Consider the following 23,715-nt stretch of genomic DNA (forward strand, 5'->3'; position numbering starts at 1 on the left):
TAGTGGTTGCAAAAAAATCTGCTTCATTTACGAAACAGGATACTGTGATGTGGAACTGTCCTTTCTGGATGGATGAGTTTAGATAGGCTGCTGGTCTCCTTCATCAGTGAGTTATAAATAACTGGCACAGCTCCAGCTGCTTGCCTAAGCACCCTGTCTCCCCTGTTGATTGTTGAAGAGGATACAACAAATTCTGGTCCCAGTGTTGCCCATCTGTGTACAGTGCTAGCCCTTGATGTTTAAATATAAAACCTCAAGCACAGAATATTTGCAACAAAAGGATGCCCTTTCTTAAGTGCTAAAGCATTACCTTGAACGTAAATATGAGGTGGGATTTTCCACCCCCACCCACCACGGGATCACCCAGTCCCACTGAAGGTCAATGGACTTTTGGCTAAATCTCCTGTGGTGGGAGGTGGGGCCGGAAAATCCCAGCCATGGTGTGATTTCAATTGAATGTAACTGCTTTGTTCTGGTGGTTGCGGAGGGGGAGAGTCCTTATCTGCTGACATCACCTCTCTCCTCAACAAAACAATCCTTGACCCTTTTATCCTTGCCAACTACTGCCTCACCTGCAATCTCCTTTTCATCCTTAATGTCCTTGAAAATACTGTCACCTCCTAAATCCATGCCCATTTTTCACAGAACTTGATGTTTGAATACCTCCAATTAGATTTACAATGTACTGAAACAGCTCTTAACAAAATCACATAAGACATCCTATATGGCTGTGACTATCCTTGTCCCTCTCAACTTGTCTGCAACCTTTGACACAGTTACTATGTTCCTCCAATGCCTCTCATCTGTTATGCAGCTGAATGGGACTACACTAGCCTGGTTCCATTCCTACCTACCATCACCTTCAATGATTTCTCACCCTGCTCCTGCACTGTTACTTTTAATGTCCCCTAAGCATCTATCCTTGGTCCCTCCCATTTCTCATTACATGAGATATCAGTGACATCATCCAAAAGCACAAAAACAAAAAAACTGCAGATGCTGGAAATCCAAAACAAAAACAGAATTACCTGGAAAAACTCAGCAGGTCTGGCAACATCGGCGGAGAAGAAAAGAGTTGACATTTCGAGTCCTCACCCTTCGACAGAACTAAGTAGAAATAGGAAAGGGGTGAAATATAAGCTGGTTTCCCTACAACCACACCATCCCGTCCACTTCTCTTCCCCTACCCAACCCACCCCCCCCACCCCCAACACACACACACACACCTTAAACCAGCTTATATTTCACCCCTTTCCTATTTCCTATTTCCACACACACCTTAAACCAGCTTATACTTCACCCCTTTCCTATTTCTACTTAGTTCTGTCGAAGGGTCATGAGGACTCGAAACGTCAACTCTTTTCTTCTCCGCCGATGCTGCCAGACCTGCTGAGTTTTTCCAGGTAATTCTGTTTTCATCCAAAAGCACATTCAGTTTCAGGTATATGCTGCCAACACCCAGCTTTACCTCATCACCACCTCTCCCAATCCCTCCACTATCTCTAAAATTGTCAGATTGCTTGTCCAACATATTACTGGATGAGAAGAAAGTTCTTTCAATTGATTATTAGAAAGACCAAAATCATTATCTTTGGTCCCTGCCACAAATTCCCTTGCCTACCCACTGACTCCATCCCTCTCCCAGGCAACAGCCTGAGACTGAACCAGGCTGTCCCAGTCTTCATGTTGTATTTGACACTGAGATGAAATTCTGACCACATATTCATGCCATCACTACATGCCATCTACTGCCACCTCCAACTCCACCACTGCCTCAGCTGCTTAAAAACTCATCCATGCTTTTGTTACCGCGAGACTTGACTATTCCAATGCTATCCTAATTGATCTCTCATCTTCTATCCTCCATAAACTTAAGCTCAACAAAAATCCTGCTGCTTGTATGCTAATTTGCCCTAACCAATTCCCATTCAGCAATCAACCCTGTGCTGGCTGACCTACATTGACTCTTGCTTAAACAATTTCTCAATTTTAAAATTATTATCCTTGTCTTCACATCCGTCCATAGTCTCGTCTCTTCCTATCTCTGTAACCTCCTCAATCCCCACAACCTTCTGAGATTTCTCCAATTCTGGCCTGTTGAGAACGCCCAATTTTAATTGCTTCATCATTGGCAACTGTGCCTCAGCTGTTGAGGTTCTAAGTTCTGGAATCTCTTCCCTAAACCTTTCTGCCTCTGTAATTCTCTTTTTCTCTTTTAGGATACCCCTTCAAACCAACCTCTTTGACCATGTGTTTGGTTATCTGCCCACTATCACCTTCTGTAGCTTAGAATAATTTATTTTTGATAACTCTCCTGGGAAATCTTTTGGGATGTTTTACTAAGTTAAAAGCATAATATAAATGCGTATTCTTCTTGTTAGATATGTTAGAATGTAAGAGCCTATGTACCAAAGTGAGCTCTGTTAATGCTGTATTGCAGCAGGCAGGGATTACTGATGAGTAGCTTGTTTAACCTACCCAGGTGCAAACATCTTGTCCAGTCAGAACTCAGTTGAGCTTGTTACTTAATTCTGTTCACATAGATATTTTAACATAAAATTATTTTACGGAATCAGGCCATTCAGTCCAACAGCCTGTCCCAGCAGTTCTCTTCACAAAAGGCACCCAGTCTAATCCCACTTTCCTGCTCACTCCCCATATTGTTTAATATCCAATCCAATCTAATTCCAATCTTTTAGAAAGCTAGGGAATAGTCTAGCAAGGAGAACCTCAAAGGTAGTGATCTCTGAAACCTCTGGTGCCATGTGCTAGTGAGATGAATTTGTGGCTGAAGAGTTGGAGAAGGGGAGAGAGGATTTTAGATTCCTGGGACATCAGGACAGATTCTGGGAGAGGTGAAGCCTGCACAGGCTGAATGGACACCAGGATGCAGCATTTGAAAAGAGAAATAAGGTGCATGAAGGACTGGGAGGGACTTATATCACCAGAGTAAGAAATAGGGTGATATTAAGTGGAGGCAGACTAAGAAGGAAAACAATAAGGTCTAAAATAGGATTGCAGTGCATGTATGTAAACATATAAAGCATAGTAAGTAAGGTTGACCAGCTGCAGGCAGAGATAGCCTCATGGGACTATGATGTTGTAGTGATAACAGAGACCTGGCTCAATAAAGGGCAGCACCAGGTGCACACTATTCTGAGATATAAGGACTTCAGGAAAGATAGTGAAGGAGGGATGGCAATATTGAATAAGGAGAATATACCCATGCTATATGTTAATTGTATTATCAAGGTTAAGGATATGCAGGTGATTGATTAAATACCTTGAGCACATATAAATAAAGACTGTCGGGGTGCATCATCAACCCCAGAAATGACATTTTGATTTGATTTTGTAAGCTTCCTTTCACATTTTTTGTTCTAGTTACAGTGCCCCTCCAGGGGCTGTCACCCTCTCTGTTTTATTGATTTTTAGTTTAATATATTAATTTTATTTCTCAGAAAGAGTCTATAAAGAGAGACATCTGGGACACAGAGTGTTGGTAAGGGAGGAGGCACACGTAATGATGCATCCTATAAATAAATCTCATATTAAGTAAAAGATTGGTGTCTGTTTTCCTACTTCACCATCTGGCTTCTGTGGGAATTAATATGGTAGCAGAGGTGGCAGTGACGGCCCTTGACATCAAGGCAGCACTTGATTGAATGTGGCATCAAGGAACCCTAGAATCAAACTGGAGTCAATCAGAATCAGGGGGAAAAACTCTCCACTTTTTGAAGTCATACCTAGCACAAACTAAGATGATTGTGTTTGTTGGAGGTCAATCACCTGTCCCAGAACATCACCTGTCCCAGTTCCTCAGGGTTAGTGTTCTATGCAAAACCAGCTTCAGCTGCTTCATCAATGACCTTCTTTCCATCATAAGGTCAAATGTATGAATGTTTGCTTATGATTGCACAACATTCAGTGCTATTTGCAACTCCTCCAGTGCTGAAACAATCCATGTCCAAATACATCAAGACCTGGATAATATCTAGGCTTGGGCTAACAAGTGGCAAGTAACATTCATGCCACACAAGTGCCAGGCAATGACCATCTCAAACAAGAGAGCATCTAACCATCTCCCCCTTGACTTTCAATTGCATTACCATCACTGAATCCCTCACTATCAACGTTCTGGGGATTACCATTGACCAGAAGCTGAAAAAGACTAGCTATATAAATACTATGGTTACGAGAGCAAGGCAGAGGCTAGGAATCCTGCAGCAAGTAACTCACTACCTGCTTCCCAAAGACTGTCCACCATCTACAAGGCACAAGTCAGGAGTGTGATGGAATACTCTCCATTTCCTGGATGAGTGCAATTCCAACAACACACAAAAAACTTGACACCACCCAGAATAAAGCAGCCCACTTGATTGACACCCCATTCACAAACATTCACTCCCTCCGCTACCGATGCACAATGGCAGCACCTACAAGATGCACTGTAGGAACTCACCAAGGCTCCTTAGACAGCACCTTCCAAACCCATGACCGCTACCATTTAGAAGGATAGGGCAGAAGACACATGGGAACACCACCACTTGCAAATTCCCCTTCAAGCCACTCACCATCCTGACTTGGGAATATATCACTGTTCCTTCACTGTTGCTGGATCAAAATCCTGGAACTCCCTCCCTAACAGCACTGTGGGTGTACCTACACCACATGAACTGCAGCATTTCAAGAGGGCAGCTCACCACCACCTTCTCAAGGGCAACTAGGGATGGGCAATAAATGCTGGCCTGGTCAACAATGCCCACACCCCATGAATGAGCTGAGATGATTGACCTCCAACATGAATGAAAAAAAAGGAATGGTTGCCTAAAAGTGAAGGTTGAAAATTAAGAAATTATCTTTCAGACAGAAGATTGTAAACTGAGTTACTTTTGTGAAGAATGGCTGAAAACAAGTGCAAATTGGTCAGGATATGATTACACACTGATGTTCTCCAAATCCAAACTTTATAACCAGTGGAAAAATTGAATCAATATGTGGACATGGGTCCTTACTGAAGAGAAAACAAGGTATGGCCTTGGCATCATTGCTTCTTAACAAAAGTAAGATCAGAAGTAAAGTATTTTGTGACTAGATGCCTTTCAGTTGGATAATGAGGAAAGTTTAGATCTATTAAGCTTCATGGATGAAATTTGCAAGAAAGTTTAGTTGTTTACGAGGCATGGTCAGGTTTAGATTTCATAAGATTGCTGGTCATTCCACAAAGGAGTATATCATGGACTTTAACAGACTGTGTAAGAGATTTCAGAAATTCAATCTGGGGATTCTTTATTCAGTGCTTGCCTTTAAATTGCTGAGTTGTGGTAAGGTGTCATATATTGATAGGTGCCTGTTCTTGGCTAGAGTTCGGTTCTCAGAAAAAAATATCCTTTTGGATTAAATGTTGCTTTCAAATGCTGCTTTCAAAAATTCCTGGGGAAGCAATCATTTCCAGCAGCCTTGATTGCACAAATGGGACACTTGGCTGTGTCGCAAAGGAAAGACAACTCAATGATTGCAGTATTTCGAGATCATTCAGATACGGCGGGCAGGTGTCAATGGAAGGTGTACCTACACCACATGGACTGCAGCGGTTCAAGAAGGCAGCTCACCACCACCTTCTCAAGGGCAATTAGGGATGGGCAATAAATGCTGGCCTAGCCTGTAATGCAGACCTCTCATGAATGCATATTAAAAAAAGAGCTACAGGCAGAAGGAATGAGGATGATGGCATTTGTAGCAGATCTGGCAATGGCAATAATAGACAATTGAACCCCAGAGATGTTTTGGGTACAGTTAACATGTGATCCAGATGTGACTCAAAATATCATTATGCAATGAATAGCCCAAAGTAGAACAGCAGGGTTTTCAAAGCGACAAAGAACTCAGGAGTTGAAGATGGTGACAATGATCAGTCTGAGGGAATTATACTAGTCACAGGACGCTTTAGTCCAGTAATAAGTGTATGTGTAAGTGTAAGTGTCATGGATTCATTTAATTATACCATGTTAGATAATAGTTGCAACCCGAATCAGGTTGGTTAAATTGTTATTTAGATTCATTCAGTAGTAAGATCAAAGTAAGATCAGGGAGTATGAAAGTTTACTTGTTTCAAGTTTAGGGATGTCAATTCATTGAGGTCACTGAAAAGAGCAAAATAGCTGGAGTAAGTCATTTTATTAGTGTGGATGTAGTCTGCATTTTAAATATGGCACCCAGCGTGAGGAAGTGGCAAGGTAACGGTATGGCTGGCTAATTGGAGGCCTGCTGCCAGCAATCCGGCATGCTTCCTGTGACTGCATAACTAATGAAGCCGGAGGAGGACGATATGGTGCAAAAACCCGCCATTGTGGCCAGCGGGTAAAGTGACAATTTTTACGCCACTGTCGCACTTACTAGAGATCTGGGATGATTCCGCTCAGTGTCCAAAATTAGATATGATTCCGCAATTGGTTAACAGTTGCTAAATAATCCTCAGTATGCTAAGAATTACGCTGACAACCAATTTAAGATTGTCAGTTGGCGCATTTGTGTTTACTGGAAGCTACATATATTAATACATAGAGCCCTGTTTTTTAAAGACAGAAAGAACACGTTCCAGCTAAACAAAATAACTGATAGTCATTTGCTGACTCATTCCTCAGGGCAATGCCTTGACCTTAATATAAAAGTAAAATACTGCGGATGCTGGAAATCTGAAATAAAAACAGAAAATGCTGGAGGAACTCGGCAGGTCTGACAAACAGCTGTGGAGAGAGAAACAGAGTTAACGTTTCAAGTCCGTATGACTCTTCCTTGACCTTGATGAATCAGGGTCAAGCTGTCTGGTTTAAATTTCAAACAGTGCTTGGCAGTTAACAGTCAGTGACCATCATTAGTTCATTTTCAATGACAATATCTTTACCAATCAGAGTCCACTTGCCAAGCAATCAGCACTTTCTTCTCATACGGTATAAATTGTTGTTTTTTCCTTATATTAGTATTTTTGTGGTGTCCTGATGAGCGCAGACATAAAGCTTTGACATGTCTCTTTTTTCAGCAATACTCAAGTACAGTACAACCAAGTGACTAAATGTTTTATTCTTTGTGTTAAAAGTTCATCAGCAGACTCCTGTGAATTTGTTCAGTAACTTTTCTCCACAGTTTCTAAAATACAAAGTTAGGATCTATCAAGCCAGGTTTCACATCAAATAGATTAGTGAAAAATGTGATATATGTAAAAAGTATTGGACGATGCTGCCACATCCCATTGTAAGTCTTATTTTGGCACAAGACTTTAAAGAAATAGTAGCCATAAGTTTAAATGTGTGACAGAGATGGGAAAAAAATCATTTTACCTTTCATAGATATGGCAACCAGATTCATTCTCTCCACAGTAATGCATGGTAAGGTGATTGTGGAGAAAATCATAGAAAAATGGATAGGAACCGAACTAGGAGCACTGGCTAAATTTCTGACTGACAATAGAGGGGAGTCAGCAAGAGAGAGAGAGTGGCTCGGCAAATGGGAGTCCTAGGAAGTGAGAAAGACCACTCCAAAATGGCAGCGATTGGGCATGCATTCTCAGGCAGCCTTGGCATGAAACAATGCCAAAACAAAAGTGCACATACTAGCCCTATTATATCTGCGAATGTAAAGTGCAATAATGCTGAATGAGGCAACTTACTGTACTCATATCCTGATAAATTGTGGTAGGTTGTCACAGAAAGATGATCTTACATCTAACGAAGAAACAGAGCAGTTAAGAAGATTGATTGGGCAGTTAAATTGGCTAATCACCCACTCAAGACCAACTGTCAGCTTTGAGGCATTAGAACTAAGTAGAATGATGAAACACACTACAATTGAGAATGTTTTAAGGGCAAATAAAACATTTTAAAAACATAAACATGGAGAAATGTGTACTCAAGTTTCCAGCCAGGTACAAAATTAATTCTTTTTAGTGACGCTTCTCATGTCAATCTTCCAAATGGGTATTCAGGTGCAGCTGGTTTTATTGTATTTTTGGTGGGTGAAATTGCATAATGTTGTCCCTTGGCCTGAGGAGCAAAGAAAATAAAAGAATGGTTAAATGTGCTTTATATGTGGAAAGACTGGTTCTTGTAGAAACAATAGAAATGGGGTTTTGCTTATCAAATATTCTAGGGGCAGGATATTTATCTCGTCGGGCAGGCACAGCAGGCAGGCCCAGGAGCGGCTGTGAAACCCGACTGCCAGTTAATGGCCAGCCAGCATGAAAGGCACGCTCAGGGCCTCAGGGCTGCCAGGGTGGGGGGCAGGAGGAGCACGAGCGCTGAAATGTGTGCATGCACGGGGGTGCACTCAGTGAAAGCTCCCTGGAGGTACGGGGCTGCCTTAGGGGGCTGAAAATTTTTAACATTAAAAATAAGGAATGGAAAAATAAGGAAATCATGTCCCCTCATGTGACTCTGTCACATGAGCAGAGTCATGTTAAAAATGAGTTTTAAAAGTTTTCATTTTTTTTAAATCACTGGCTGAAACCTCATCCTGCCCATGGATGAAGTTTCACAAAAATGCAAAGGCCACTTGGCCTATGAGCCTGCCCGCCAGCTGAATGGTTGGACGGGCAGCGAAAAATTCAATTTAATTAATTGATTAAGGACCTTAAGGATGCATGAGAAAAGCAGCAGCACGCCCGCCAAGCAAAATATTCTGAGGGTGCATGATGACGTCGGAACATTCGCCCAATATCATCGCGCACTATTTTATTCTCATTCATGTCGGGCGCGCGCCCGCCTGACGAGGGAAAAATTCTGCCCTGGGGAAATTCTATACAAGGGGCCTCTGAGTATAGTTTGTCACTGAAAGTTAAATAGATAATTGTTTCCTGTAGGATAATGTACATTCAACAAAAAGAGTGACTGAAAAAAGGTTAAGGATTGACCTTGTTAATGTAACAGGGATGCTAGAGAGAAAAGAAATTGGCAAGATAAAATGAGCAATCCAGTTGCCAGATTGGTTTATGAAATTGATTGCTTGCACAAAAAGGCCAAAAGAATGAGCAAAAATATGATTTTTCACATTATGTATGTCACATCATAATACAAGACATCCCTCTTCAAAGACCTCCATTTTTCTCTCATTCTCTTTTCTTTGATTTGTTTAGAAATATGATTTGCGTGTTATAAAGCTTTCATTTAAAAAAGAGTGGGATCGGTTAATGGTATGTTAATATTATTATAAAGGTTAAGGATACCCAGGTGAAGGAAATTGATTATTACCTTGAGCAAGTATAAACAGAGACCCCTGGGACACTGGGAGGAGGCATAAATATGCAATGTTGCATTCTGCAAATAAATCTAGTATTAAGCAAAAAAATGGTGTCTGGTTTTCTACATCACCATCTGGCTTCTGAAGAATTAACACTGGAGAGAAAGGATATTCTGGAGGGGGTCAAGGACAGAGTCTTTGATTAGAGTTAAGAAACAATAGAGGTGTCATTACACTGTTGGGTGTATTCTATAGGCTACCTTGCAATTTTGCAAGGAAATTTCAGAGAGATGGAAAAATTATAGAGCAGTCATTAATTATCCTAATATAGATTGGGATAGTAATTGTGTTAAGTGCAGAGAGTGAGGAGAGATTCTGAATTGTATTCAGGAGAATTTTCTTGATCAGTATGTATCAGGCCCAACAAGGAAGGATGCATTGCTGGATTTGGTTCTGGGGAATGAGTTGGGTCAAGTGGATCAAGTGTCTTAGGGGAGCATTTAGGGAACAGTGATTATAGTATTAAAGTTTAGGATAGCTATGGAAAAGGATAAGGAACAATCTAGTGTAAAAATGCTTAATTGGAGGAGAGCCAATTTCAGTGGATTGAGAACAGGTTTGTGCCAGATAAATTAGAATCAAAGACTGGCAGGCAGAACTGTAAAGGAACAATGGGATGCCTTTGAAGGGAAGATATTCCAGGTACCATTCTGGTACATTCCCAGGAGAGGGATGGTAGGCTAACCAAAGTCACAACCTCCTGGATGACATAACAGTAAGCTGAAACAGAAAATGGGTTCATTTGACAGACAGAGTGTGGATTATACAAGCAAGAACTACATTAAATATAAAAAAGTTCAGAAGTGAAGCAAAAAAAGAAATGGAGGCAAAGAAAAAATATGAAAAGAGACTGGCAGCTAACATAAAAGGGAATCCAAAAGTCTTCTATAAGCATATAAATATTAAAAGGGTAGTAAGAGAAGGGGTCGAGCTGATTAGGCAGCAAAAAGGGATCAATGTATGGAGACAGAGGGCATGGCTGAGGTACTATATGAGTTATTTACATTTGTCTTTCTCAAGGAAGAAGATTTTGCTGAAGTCATTGTGAAAGAGGAAATAGTTGAGACATTGGATTGGTTAACAAATGATTAAGGGGCGATATTAAAAAGGCTGGCTGTATGTGAAAGTTGGTAAGCCACCAGTACCAAATGGGATGCCTCCAAAGATAGTGAGGGTAGTAGGGATGGAAATTGAGGAGATACTGGCTGTAGTTTTCCAATCCTCCTTCAAACAAGGTGGTGCCAGAGGACTGGAGAATTGTAAATGTTGCATCTTTGTTCATAAAAGTGTGTAAGGATAAACCCAGCAATTACATGCCAGTCAGTTTAATCTCCGTCGTGGGAAAGGTTTTAGAAATAATAACTGATACAGTCACTTAGACAAATGTGGACTAATTAAGGAAAGCCAGCAGTTAAAAGAGTAATTTTAGTTAGTTTTTTGATGATGTAACCAAGAGGGTTAATCAGAATAATGCAGCTGGTATGGTGTATATGGACTGCCAAAAGGCAATTGATAAAGTGCTATACAACAGACTTGTGAGCAAAGTCAGACTTTATGGAATAAAAGGAACAGTAGCAGCATGGTTATGAAATTGGCTGATTGACAGGGAACAGAGAGCAGTGGTGAACAAATGTTTTTTGGACCGGAGGAAGACTTACAGTGGAATTCCCCAGGAGTCAGTGTTAAGACCTTTGCTCTTTGTGATAGACATCAGGAGGAATTAGACAGGCTGATGGAATGGACACGTGGCAGATGAAATTTAATGCAGAGGAGTTGAAGTGATACAACTTGGTAGGAAGAACAAGGAGAGGCAACATAAACATAGGGTACAATTCTACAGGGGTTCAGGGGCAGAGAGACCTTAGGGTATTTGTGTACAAATTGTTGAAGGTGGCAGGGAAAGTTGAGAAATTGGTTAAAAATGCATTCAGAATCCTGGGCTTTGTACTCTATGCCTTGAGTTACAAAGTTATGATAAGCGTTTATAAAACTGGTTGGCCTCAACTGGAGTATTGTGTCCAATTCTGGGCACCACACTTTAGGCATTGGATGCTTTGAAGGCATTGGAGAAGTTGCAGAAAAGGTTTGCAAAAATGATTCCAGGCATGGGGAACTTCAGTTATGTGGATAGATTAGAGAAGCTGAGGTTATTCTCCTTTGAGAAGAGGAAGTTGAGAGGAGATTTGATAGAGGTATTCAAAACTATGAGGTCTAAACAGAGTAGATGGGAAACTGTTCCCATTGGTGGTAGGGTCAAGATCCAGAGGGCACCAATTTAAGCTGATTGGCAAAAGAAGCAATGGTGTGAGAAAGATTTTTTTACTGCAACGAGTGGAAGCTGACTTATTTGTGGCTTTTAAAAGGGAATTGGATAAGCACTTGAAGAAAAAAATTTGCAGGACTGTGGAGAAACAGATGTGGAGTGACTAGCAGAATTGGTTGTGCAGAGAGCTGGCACCAATACGATGGGTTGAATGGCCTCCTGTGCTGTAACCATTTTATGACTCTATCATTGAAAGCAGGTTTGCTGTCCTTAAGAGCAGAATGGTTAAGATGAGATTTAATAAAGATGTTTAAAATTATGAAATGTTTAAGTAGATAGAGAGCAACTGTTTCCACTGGTCGGTGAATTGGTAATCAGCAGATACAGATTTGTGATAATTGGCAAAAGAAGCAGAGGGAACTCAGTACCAAGCTCAAATATTGGCTGTTGCAAGGGCCTTAACTTGCAGTGTGGGAGTCACAAATTGATGGAGTACACATAAACACTCTTGAAGGGTGGATAAGATCTGTGTAACTGTCATGATCTGAAGTTTTTAAATCTCCTCCTCTTTAAACTTAAAAAAGGAACTGCAGCTGTCACTGAGAGGTTAAAAAAAAACCCTCTGATGGGCAACTTTGATTGAAAGGTCATCTGCTGCAGGTTATAAATAAAAGAGTAACATCTGTTCATGTAGTTTCAATAGAGTCCTTTGTTGACATTTCCCTAAGTGCTATTATTATCATTATAAACACTTGGCTGAGCTCCAAAAGCTACAATTATCTCAGCTGCGGGTTCTGAATTCAAAGTCTGGTTGACAGTTTAAAGAGGCTATTAAAACAGTTTTTGATGTCTGAATAGAAGTTTGTTCATTTTTATAAGAGATTAATCACTTGAGATTTAAAAGATTTGAATAGATCTTATGAATGGCAGAAGTGTCATTATCAATTGTATATGAGTGAGAGCTGTATTAGGTTTGTAGAAGTTCACTTTTTTTCATCTTTATGTGGTTCCTGAGGGTTGCCCAAGGTGGATACTGTGTGAGTGACTGTGGAGTGGCATGGAGGGTATGAGGGGTCATGGAGGGTGGGCAGGGGACATGAGTTGGCATGGACAGTATGAGGGGTCATGGGATTGGCTGAGGTGTAAGGGCTAGAGGGCCTAATTGTATTGGAAGCAACTGGGACAAAGTCTCAGGGAATTGAGTAGGCCTTCTAACCAGCCTGCTTTTGCACTTGCCCACCCCTGTGGCTGCCTAGGATCTACCTCTGGGATTGGCGGGCCCAGCTCTATCCTGCAGCAACACCCATCTCAACTCCCCCTGTAGCAAAAATCGGGCAATTTGGGATATTGTTTACTGAAGCAGGCCTGTTGAATTGGGAAATTCCCCGACTTGAGCTATCCACCTCTGTAGTGAAAATCCAGCCCCTGGTGTCTTCTGCTGGTGAATTATACTGATACTGTGAAATGTTCAGAGGATCTAAAAATGTCCAAGGCTTTAAAAATAATTGAAACTCGCCATTAAAATGAATTCAACAATTTAAAAAAAATTTTACCAGGTTATTTTACATTTCTTTTATTTCACCTTTGAAATGTGTCGCGAGACACCTTTTGCCCTCCCTTACTAAACAGCTAATTGAATAGAAAAAAAAATAATTCAATGTCATGCACTCATGACTTCTCTTACATTTGCAATGTCATTAGAACTTGAAAACTGGAATCTTTTCCATTGGTTCATAACTGTTCAGGGTGTGACCGGTAAAGAGGAATTGGAGCAAAATGGAAAGCTGCCCATCAATTAGCAGCTTATGATTTTTAACTACTTTACCAAAACTGTGATAATTTTTGAGGTTGGTGTCTTGCTCATTGAGACTGTTTGTCACAGCATCATAATGCTGTCCAATGAGATCCCACATTGTCAGCTTCACCTTGCCCCTTTATATTAGAGAACAACACAAGGTATCAGTGCAAACTCTTGAATCAGTAGGTCATGGATTCTCACTCCAAAGACTTGTACACCATAACCTCAGCTGACACTCCAATGCAGTATTGAGGAAGTGCTGCACTGTCAAAAGTGTTGTCTTTCAACCATGGTCCTGTTTGCCTTCTCAGGTAGATAAACGATGCTATGCCACTATTCAAAGTAGAGCAAAGGTGTTCACCTGGCAGAAAAAAATGCACATCTACATGGAAAAGGCAAGGGAGTGGCACTAGATGAATTGCTTCTTTAGTGGGCCAGCACAGACATGACAGGCCAAACAGCCTCCTTCTGTGCTGTTATCATTCAGTGATTCTATGATCTGACCAATATTTATCCTATATTTATCATTGACCAACATAATTAAGTCAGATGAGCTGGTCATTATCTCATTAGTGTTTGTGAGTCCTTACCATATGTAAATTGCTTCATTTTGCTACATTACAAGTGAATACATTTCAAAAGTACTTAATTGGCTGTGAAGCACTTTGGGAAGTCCTGAGACCATGAAAGATGCTATATAAATTGAAATTCTTTCTTTCTTTAATCAACAATTTACCCAATGTTGTGTTGTGTGAGCTATTTGAAATGCTAATATCTCCACTTTATAATTTCACTTAATCTCTACTTTTTCTTATCACAAAATGACAAATCTGTAAATGGTTTGCCTTCTAACGCTCTTCTCTTGAATCACTGTAGAAGGTTACTGGGGTAGAAAAATGTAAGTGAAACTGAATATCAAGCAGTTGTTCCAATATCACCCATTTTGCACTATTCCCAAAGACACTTTTCTACCCCAATGAGTCAAATATAATAGGTGTTACTAATAAGTACTGATTAAGATTGGCTTCAAAGTAATGGAATGGACAGGCACAAATTATAAAGTCATAGCAGATTCCTGCTTGGTTGTTTACCCACCCAGACCCAAGTATAGCTAACAAAGAAAAAGTTCCTCTAATTTCCCAATTTGATACCTAGTAATTTTTTTCTTTGTTCTTTGGGATGTGAGCGACGTTGGCATTTATTGCCCATGCCTAATTACCCTTGAAAAGTTGGCGGTAAGCTGAAGTCAGTTAGTTGATGCCAAACCGCAATGTTTTGATAGCATCCAATGGTTGATCTTTTGAGTTGTATTCTGTTTTCACATGATTGGCTAATCTCCTGGTTTGTCTCATATCTGGAACATCTTTGCTCTCTCTTTAATGTCACTACTGTTTGAGGTAGGGATTGAGAAAAGTGAGATTTAACAGCAGGAGAGCTTCAGGGGACGTTTAACAAAGCAAAAACACAGGTGAGTGAGCGAAGGGATGTTAAACACTACACTCAAATGCCACTGAATTCTTAATTTCTAAGTAAATAACAATTTGTTTTTTTATACTTGTTTTACTGGGAGATTTCAGCCATTCCCTATATATTTGAAGCAAACAGTCCATTTTTTAAAAAATCCTTTCCTTTGGCAAAATCTTTAATTAATGTACTAAGCTTTACACCAAGAATTTCTAAAACTTGCTGAAAACAGACGTAATTTGGTACAGGTCACATCGATACACATATGTATTATATTTATGAATGTCAGAATTGGTTCCAAACCTTCCAATAATGCACAGTATCAGTAATGAGTGACTGAGGGTATGAATCCTATTGGAAAGTTGGTAATATTGTTGGTGATATGCCAATAAAGCCAGCTTTCCATTATTGTTACAGAAAACTCAAATGCTAAATGTTTTATTTTTCAGTAATATCGCCATTGTGCCTCCTACTCCCCCACCTGTGGGATGTTTATTGGTAAGACCATGTTGCGAATTTATTATCAATAAACTAGAAATCCTTGTTAGTCAAAACCATTACTCCTTACTCTGTCAAGGTCAACTAGTGGCAGCCATTGCAGGGTGTTTTAGGTACGTGACTGCACAGCTTACAGGGGACATTCCTCCCTGTGCATGTTGGTACTCTTCCCCTTTTCTCAGATCCAGCAGCTATTCTTCCTCATATCTCAATTTATGTTTATTCTCTAACCCATCCCCAGTTTATTTTAGTAATCCATTCCACCCCCCAGTATTCTAACCACTTCCCAAGTTCATGTAGGCTTTCTCAGTTTATGCTGATATTCTGCCCTTTCCTGCTTCTAGCAGTGCCAAGCAGACATAACTCCCAAGTAAAAGTTTGGGACAATGTCATAGGTTATCATCATCATGTCCTATGGTGGCCATAGGTGTGTCATCCCAAAGTGAACAGGCAAAACCATGACAGGCACAAGCATAAGTAATAATATTGGCCAACAAATGTGCAAAGAACTCTTTCCTTACTCACTCCTGAAGCAAAAACCATTAGCAAGTAAGATGGTCCCTGTTTTGGGGCTATCTAAAGAATCATTCAACAAGTTGCAGCTGAGGTACTTTGACTCAGTTGTGCTCACCTAAGTTGGTGGAAGCATGCTCTGAGTTTCTTGAGGAGTTAAAAGGCTTCTGTTGACCACAGAAAGGCTGAGAAAATTACAATGCCTTGCTGTAGTTGTTCATGCAGCATAAGGAGGCAGGGAAGGAGGCAGAGAGGGGATCCTCTGTGAAAAGTGAGGAGAACGAGGGGTCCCCTTAAGAGGCCCTACCTGAGAGGATCTTCTTGGAGCACCAGTCTAGTTTGGAATGAGCAAGGTACAGTGCCTGAGGAGGGTTTGCTCTACTAAGGAAGTGGTAATGGATTTGTGCCACTTCCTTCATGTACACCATATACACCTGGAACTTCAAATTGGGGTTAGGCCAGACCTCCCAGTGGGTGAGAAGATTACAGATTCCCTTTCATTCTTCGCAAACTGTTCCTTCCAGACAGGAGCTGGCAACATTAGTGACATGACGCAACTCACCATCAAATGCATCCAGGAGGGGATAGAGGAACTCTACAGGAGGAGAGGGGACATCATCCTCTTTGTCCTGAGGAGGGAAGACCAGGTTGAAAGAGCATGCAGGTTCACTAGGATAGTGGGTTTTCTGAATCAAAAACAGAATTACCTGGAAAAACTCAGCAGGTCTGGCAGCATCGGCGGAGAAGAAAAGAGTTGACGTTTCGAGTCCTCATGACCCTTCAACAGAACTGATTTTTCTTTACAAGGAGAGGGGAAAAAAAAGATGTGTTTTCTGTGGGTTTTCTGGTTGTGCAGGGTACCATAGACTGTATACATATGGCTCTGTGGCACACTCCATGTCAATTGGGAGCAATATTGCAATGGCAAGGGTTACCATTCAGTTAATGAGCAGTTGATGTGCAACTACGCTAAGAAATTCATCTTGGTGAATGCTTGCTATCCTGGCAGCACCCTGATCCTTCTATCTTGTGACAGTCATCAGTATGGACTGTCTTTGGGCCTCCAAGAGAGACAAAAGGATGGCTGCTTGCAGTCAAGGGGTATCCCACCCACATATGGCTCATGCCCCACTTCTGCCATCTCATGACCCGAAGCCAGAAGGCCTGTGTTGAGAGACATGGATCCACATGTGACACTGTGGAGCAAGTCATTGATCAGTGACTTTGATGCTCCGGGAAATCTTTGCAATATACGCCTGAGAGGAACTCCGTGTTTGTGGTACTATGCTGAGTTGTCCACAACCTCACAGGTATGATGGCCCAGTCATATCCTCCTTGGATCTGGAGGCCATGCCAGGGGAAGGAGAAGGAAGCGGAGGAGGAAGACAAGGAGGAGGAGGAGCAAGAGAGGAAACCACATACACCAGCTCTACAGAGTGAAAGGGGACTGCATAGTGGGACTTCACTTCAGTTGAAACGAACAGCCCCAACCCAACGTGGACCCATCATCCTCTTACAACACATCCATTTTAGAGACCCCATTGCAAAGTTATCATAGCCAAATATGCAATAAAGGCCAACAGCAACTAACTACTTTCACACTTTAACTTCACAACTATACCAACAATACATTAATACTAAAAGAAAAGAGAACTCATCTCCATTGTGTGTTCCCTTAGTGTTTGTCTTGAACGATGGATTCCAAGCTCTGTGCAACTTTCTATGCTTATGGTGAAGCTGGATTCTCCATGCAATGGTATGTTGGTTTCTTGTGTATTTTCTCCATTAACTCCTATCCCTCTTCCTGAAAGGTGCCATGAAATGGAAACTGCAGATGGAATGACCTGATTTTCTCCCCAGCCAGGTCTCTTACCCCAAATCCTTCCCTTTTGCTTTTGTGCTTTCAGGTTATTGAGGATTGCTGGCACTTCATCTCCCCCAGAAGCAAATGGAAGGGCAAGAGGAGAAAGAGAGGTTGGAAGAATAAACACCACTTTTTGACCTAAACTTTCAGCCACCAGCTCAAACAGTGGTGCCTTCCAAACCTTAGAGGCTAGTATAGAATTGGGACTTGAATGAGTTGATTCATTGAGCAGTAGTGTGCTGCAGCTAGTATCGGGGGATAGGTCAGTTCATGTGTGGACTCCCTGGAGGGTGAAGTCACACATCAGTTTTGCTCTAGGGGTCTCAGGTGGGGATATTGTTCAGGAAGGCTACAGGAAATCGTGAATGAACATGCATATGGAGATGCATGGTGCATTGGCATGTCTGCCAGGTAGCATCCGGCCACTGGTTAGAGCATGGAAGAATCTGGCCCCACTGTGGCCAGATTGGAGATCATCCATTGATGAGGTGGGCACCTCCATAGCAGCACTGTTTGACTGATCCATGATGGAATAGCTATTTTGGCCACAGTCTCAGCTTCTACTGCTATACAAGTAGAGTTCTGCAGATGTGCCAGTGCTGCAATGTAAGCTCAGACAGTCACGAGATCCTTGGAGGTTAGCATCCAGGCACAGACAGCTGCCATTGTGGTTGTGGATCTCAGCGTTCAATGCCATTACAGTGACATGGTGACCGAGTTTGGGAAATAAGGATGCCCAATATTTTGAAAAGACAGACAGAATAGCCAGGAGGAGCAATAGCTCTGGTGGTAAAGAATGACATAAGGACATTAATGAGGAAGGATCTTGGCTCAGAGGTCATGAAGTTGAATCAGTATGAGTGGATATTATAAATAGCAAGAGTCAGGAACACAGTGGGAGTGGTTTTCAGGCTCCTAACAGTAGTAATACTGTTGGACAGAGCATTAAACAAGAAATTACTGGAGTGTGTAACAAAGGCAATAGATTAAAAGGTATGGTGGTAAATAAACAGTAGGAATTAAATAAAGAAACAATTCAAAATGTTCAGCAAAAATATATTCCATTGAAAAACAAAAACTCAGCAAGAAAAGTGGCTTACTCAGGAAGTTAAGGATAGTATTAGATTAAAGGAAGAGACTTATTGGGTTGCAAAGATTGGTAGCATGTCTGAGTATTGGGAGTGTTTTAAAAAACCAGCAAAGGACCAGCAAAAAGTTGATAAAGAGGGAAAAAATGGAATATGAGAGTAAATTAGCCTGAAATATAAAAGACAGATTGTTATAATTATTGTAAGTATATAAAAAGGAAGAGAGGAGCTAAAGTAGATGTTGGTCCCTTAGAAGCAGGAGAAGTAATCATGGGGAATGAGAAAATGGCAGAGACATTGAATAAATATTTTGTGTCCGTCTTCACAGTAGAAGACACAACTTACATACCAGAAATAGAGGCAAACCTAAGTGCTAAAAAGAGTGAGGAAATTAAGGAAATTAATATCAGTAGAGAAAAAGTAGTAGAGAACATTATGGAACGAAAATCCAACAAACTCCTACATCCAGGGTTCTAAAAGAGATAGTAGATGCGCTGGCTATGATTTTCCAAAATTCCCTGGATTCTAGAATGGTCCCAGCAGATTAAACGTTAGCAAATATGATACCACTATTCAAAGAAGGAGGGAGAGAGAAAACAGGGAGCTACACTCCAGTTAGCCTGATATCAATTGTCGGTGAAGTGCTGGAATCTATTATTAAGGAAGTCTTAATAATGCACTTGGCAAATCATAGTATGATCAGACAAAGTCAACACGGTTTTTGAAAAGGGACAAACTTGTTCGAGTTTTTTGAGGATATAACTACTAAAGTAGATAAAGGGGAACGAGTAGATGCAGTGTACCTGGATTTCCAAAAGGCATTTGATAATATGTCGCATATTAGGTTAATGGGCAAGTTAAGGGCTCTCAGAGTTGGGGTAATATATTAGCATGAATAGAAGATTGGTTAACAGTCAGGACTCAAAGTGTAGGGATAAATAAGACATTTCTAAGTTAGCAAGCTGTACCTAGTGGAGTGCCACAAAGATCAGTGCTGGGTCTTCAGCAATTTGCTATATTAATGTCTTAGATGAAGAGACATGTAGTAATATATCTAAGTTGGCTGATGATACAAAGCTAGGTGTAAATGTAACTTGTGAGGAGGCCACAGAGAGGCTGTAAACAGATATAGAAAGGTTGATTGGACAACAAGTTGGCAAATGAAGTATAATGTGAGGTTATTCACTTTGGTTGTAGGAATAGAAAAGCAGACTGTTTTTTAAAGGTTTAAATGTTAATGTTCTGAGAGACTTGGCTGTGCTTGTACAAGGTGCACAGAAAGTTAGCATGCAGGCACAGCAAACAATTAGGAAGGCAAATAGGATGTTGTCCTTTATTGCAACGCCCTGCAAGTACAGGAATAGAGAAGCCTTGCTACAACTGTACAGGGTTTGGCGAGATCACACCTAAAGTATTGTGTGAAGTTTTGTTATTTTTACTCAAGAAAGGACATATTTGAATTGGAGGCAGTACAGCCGAGGTTTACTAAATTGTTCCCTGAAATGAGGGGATTTTTCTATGATTTGAACTTTAGTAAATTGGCCTATATTCTCTAGATTTTGGAAGAACAAGAGGTAATCTCCTTGAAACATACAAGATTCTGAAAGGACTTGACAGGACAGACACTGAGTGATTTTTTTCCGCTCACTGGGGAATCCAAAACATGGGAGCACAGTCTCAGGATAAGTGGTCTGATCATTTAGGGCTGAGATCACAGAATCACAGAATCACACACTGCAGAAGAGGCCCCTCGGCCCATTGAGCCTGCACCGACACGTGAGAAACACCTGACCTAGCTACCTAATCCCATTTATCAGCACTTGGCCCATAGCCTTGAATGTTATGATGTGCCAAGTGCTCATCCAGGTACTTTTTAAAGGATATGAGGCAATCCGCCTCCACCACCCTCCCAGGCAGCGCATTCCAGACCGTCACCACCCTTTGGGTAAAAAGATTTTTCCTCACATTCCCCCTAAACCTCCTGCCCCTCACCTTGAACTTGTGTCCCCCCATGACTGACCCTTCAACTAAGGGGAACAGCTGCTCCCTATCCACCTTGTCAATGCCCCCCATAATCTTGTACACCTCGATCAGGTTGCCCCTCAGTCTTCTCTGCTCCAACGAAAACAACCCAAGTCTATCCAACTTAAATGTTTCATCCCAGGCAACATCCTGGTGAATCTCCTCTGCACCCCCTCCAGTGCAATCACATCATTCCTACAATGTGGCAACTAGAACTGAACACAATACTCCAGCTGTGGCCTCACCAAGGTTCTATACAACTCCAACATGACCTCCCTACTTTTGTAATCTGTGCCTCGATTGATAAAGGCAAGTGTCCCATATGCCTTTTTCACCACTCCACCAACATGCCCCTCCGCCTTCAGAAATCTATGGACACACACGCCAAGGTCCCTTTGTTCCTCAGAACTTCCTAATGTCATGTCATTCATTGAATACTTCCTTGTCAAATTACTCCTTCCAAAGTGTATCATCTCACACTTTTCAGGGTTAAATTCTATCTGCCACTTATCTGCCCATTTGACCATCCCGTCTATATCTTCCTGTAGCCCAAGACACTCAACCTCAATGTTAACCACCCGGCTAATCTTTGTGTCATCTGCAAACTTACTAATCCTACCACCCCCCCCCACCCCCCACCCCCAACATAGTCATCTATGTCGTTTATATAAATGACAAATACTAGGGGACCGAGCACAGATCCCTGTGGTACGCCAGTCACTAAAGCATCCTTCTGCCATCACCCTCTGTCTCCTACAGCCAAGCCAATTTTGAATCCACCTTATCAAATTACCCTGTATCCCATGTGCATTTGCCTTCTTTACAAGTCTCCCATGTGGGACTTTGTCAAAGGCTATGCTGAAATCCATATCAACTACATCAACTGCACTATCCTCATCTACACACCTGGTCACCTCCTCAAAAAATTCAATCAAATTTGTTAGGAATGACTTCCCTGGGACAAAGCCATGCTGACTATCCCTGATCAAACCTTGCCTCTCCAAGTGGAGATAGATACTCTCCTTCAGGATCTTCTCCAATAGTTTCCCTACCACTCAAGTGAGACTCACTGGTCTGTAGTTCCCTGGCTTATGCTACAACCTTTCTTAAATAGTGGAACCACATTAGCTGTTCTCCAGTCCTCTGGCACCTCCCCGTGGCCAGAGCGGAATTAAAAACAAAAACAGAATTACCTGGAAAAACTCAGCAGGTCTGGCAGCATCGGCAGAGAAGAAAAGAGTTGACATTTCGAGTCCTCATGACCCTTCGACAGAACTACAGGAATTAAAAATTTGGGTCAGAGCCCCTGCGATCTCCTCCCTTGCCTCCCTCAGCAGTCTGGGACAAAAAATCATCCAGACCTGGAGATTTGTCCACCTTTAAGCCTGCCAACACTTCCAATACCTTGTCACTCCCTATTTCAATTTGTTCAAGAACCTCGCAGCCTCTCTCCCTGAGTTCCATACCTTCATCCTCATTCTTTTGGGTGAAGATGGATGTGAAGTATTCGTTCAACACTCTAGCGATGTCATCTGGCTCCACCCATAGATTGCCCCCTTGGTCCCTACTCTTTCCCTGGTTATCTTCTTCCCATTGATATACTTATAGAATATCTTGGGATTTTCCCTACTTTTACCAGCCAGAGCTTTCTCATATCCCCTCTTTGTTCTCCTAATTGCTTTCTTAAGCTCCACCCTGCACTTTCTCTACTCCACAAATGCCTCTGCTGATTTGCTTCCCTTGTACCTGCTAAGAGCCTCTCTTTTCCTTCTCATCGTATCCTGAATATCTCTTGTCATCCATGGTTCTCTGGGCTTGTCACTCCTTCCTATCACCCTAGAGGGAACATGTTCAGCCTGTACCCTCCCCATATCCTTTTTGAATGCTCTCCACTGCTCTTCTGTAGATTTCCCACAAGTAGCTGTTCCCAGTCTACCTAGGCCAGATCCTGCCTTATTTTACTAAAATCCACTCTCCCCCAAACCAAAACATTTTTTTGCAACTTGTCGATTTCTTTGTCCATAACAAACTTAAATTGTACCATGTTGTGGTCACTATCACTAAAATAATCCACCACTATCAACTCAGCCACCTGTCCAGCTTCATTCCCCAGAATTAGGTCCAGCAATGCACCGTCCCTTGTTGGACCCTCTACATATTGACCTAAAAAGTTCTCCTGTACACATTTCAAGAAATCCACTCCATCCAAGCCCTTAACACTATGTCTATCCCAATTAATGTTGGGAAAGTTGAAATCATCTGATATAATTACCCTATTGTTATTGTTTTTACACACCTCCACAAATTGTGCACATATTTGCTCCTTAATTTCCCGCTGACTATCTGAGGGTCTATAATAAACACCTGACAATGTGGCTGCCCCATTTTTATTCCTAAGCTCTACCCACAAAGCTTCATTCGATGACCCTTCTAAGATATCATCTCTCCTTACTGCAGTAACTGACTCCTTAACTAACAATGCAATGCCTCCTCCCCTTTTACCCCCTCTCCTGTCTCGCCTGAAGATTCTATATCCCGGAAGGTTGAGCTGCCAATCCTGCCCCCCTCCCTCAACCATGTCTCAGTGATGGCTACTATATCACAATTCATTGTGTCAATCCTCACCCTTAACTCATCCTTTTTACCTGTAATACTCCTGGTATTAAAGTAGAGGCCATCCAGCCTTGCCTTATTCTCTTGAAACTTAATGCAGCTGTACTCACTCTGACTTGATTGTTTTACTGCATTATGATGTGTCCCTATTCTGTTAACATTCTGTATCCCCTCCCCCTGCCGAATTAGTTTAAACTCCTCACAACTGCACTAGCAAACCCACCCAAAAGGATGTTAGTCCCGCTCTAGTTCAGATGTAGACCGTCCCGCTTGTACAGATCCCACCTCCCCCAGAAACGGT

General features: G+C 41.6%; 1 protein-coding gene across 5 annotated transcripts in view; it reads left to right on the forward strand.

The window, feature by feature from the left end:
- The window catches only part of sytl3 (synaptotagmin-like 3), a 173,797-nt gene that overhangs the window by 74,262 nt on the left and 75,820 nt on the right, over window positions 1-23,715 (forward strand). For all 5 annotated transcript variants that reach the window (XM_041203928.1, XM_041203938.1, XM_041203949.1 and 2 more), the window contains one exon: window positions 15,266-15,314. In XM_041203928.1, the coding sequence (XP_041059862.1) occupies window positions 15,266-15,314 (49 nt within the window). The remainder of the gene's footprint in view (window positions 1-15,265; window positions 15,315-23,715) is intronic.

Source organism: Carcharodon carcharias, chromosome 2 (assembly GCF_017639515.1).
Source record: "Carcharodon carcharias isolate sCarCar2 chromosome 2, sCarCar2.pri, whole genome shotgun sequence".
Taxonomy (NCBI): Eukaryota; Metazoa; Chordata; class Chondrichthyes; order Lamniformes; family Lamnidae; genus Carcharodon; species Carcharodon carcharias.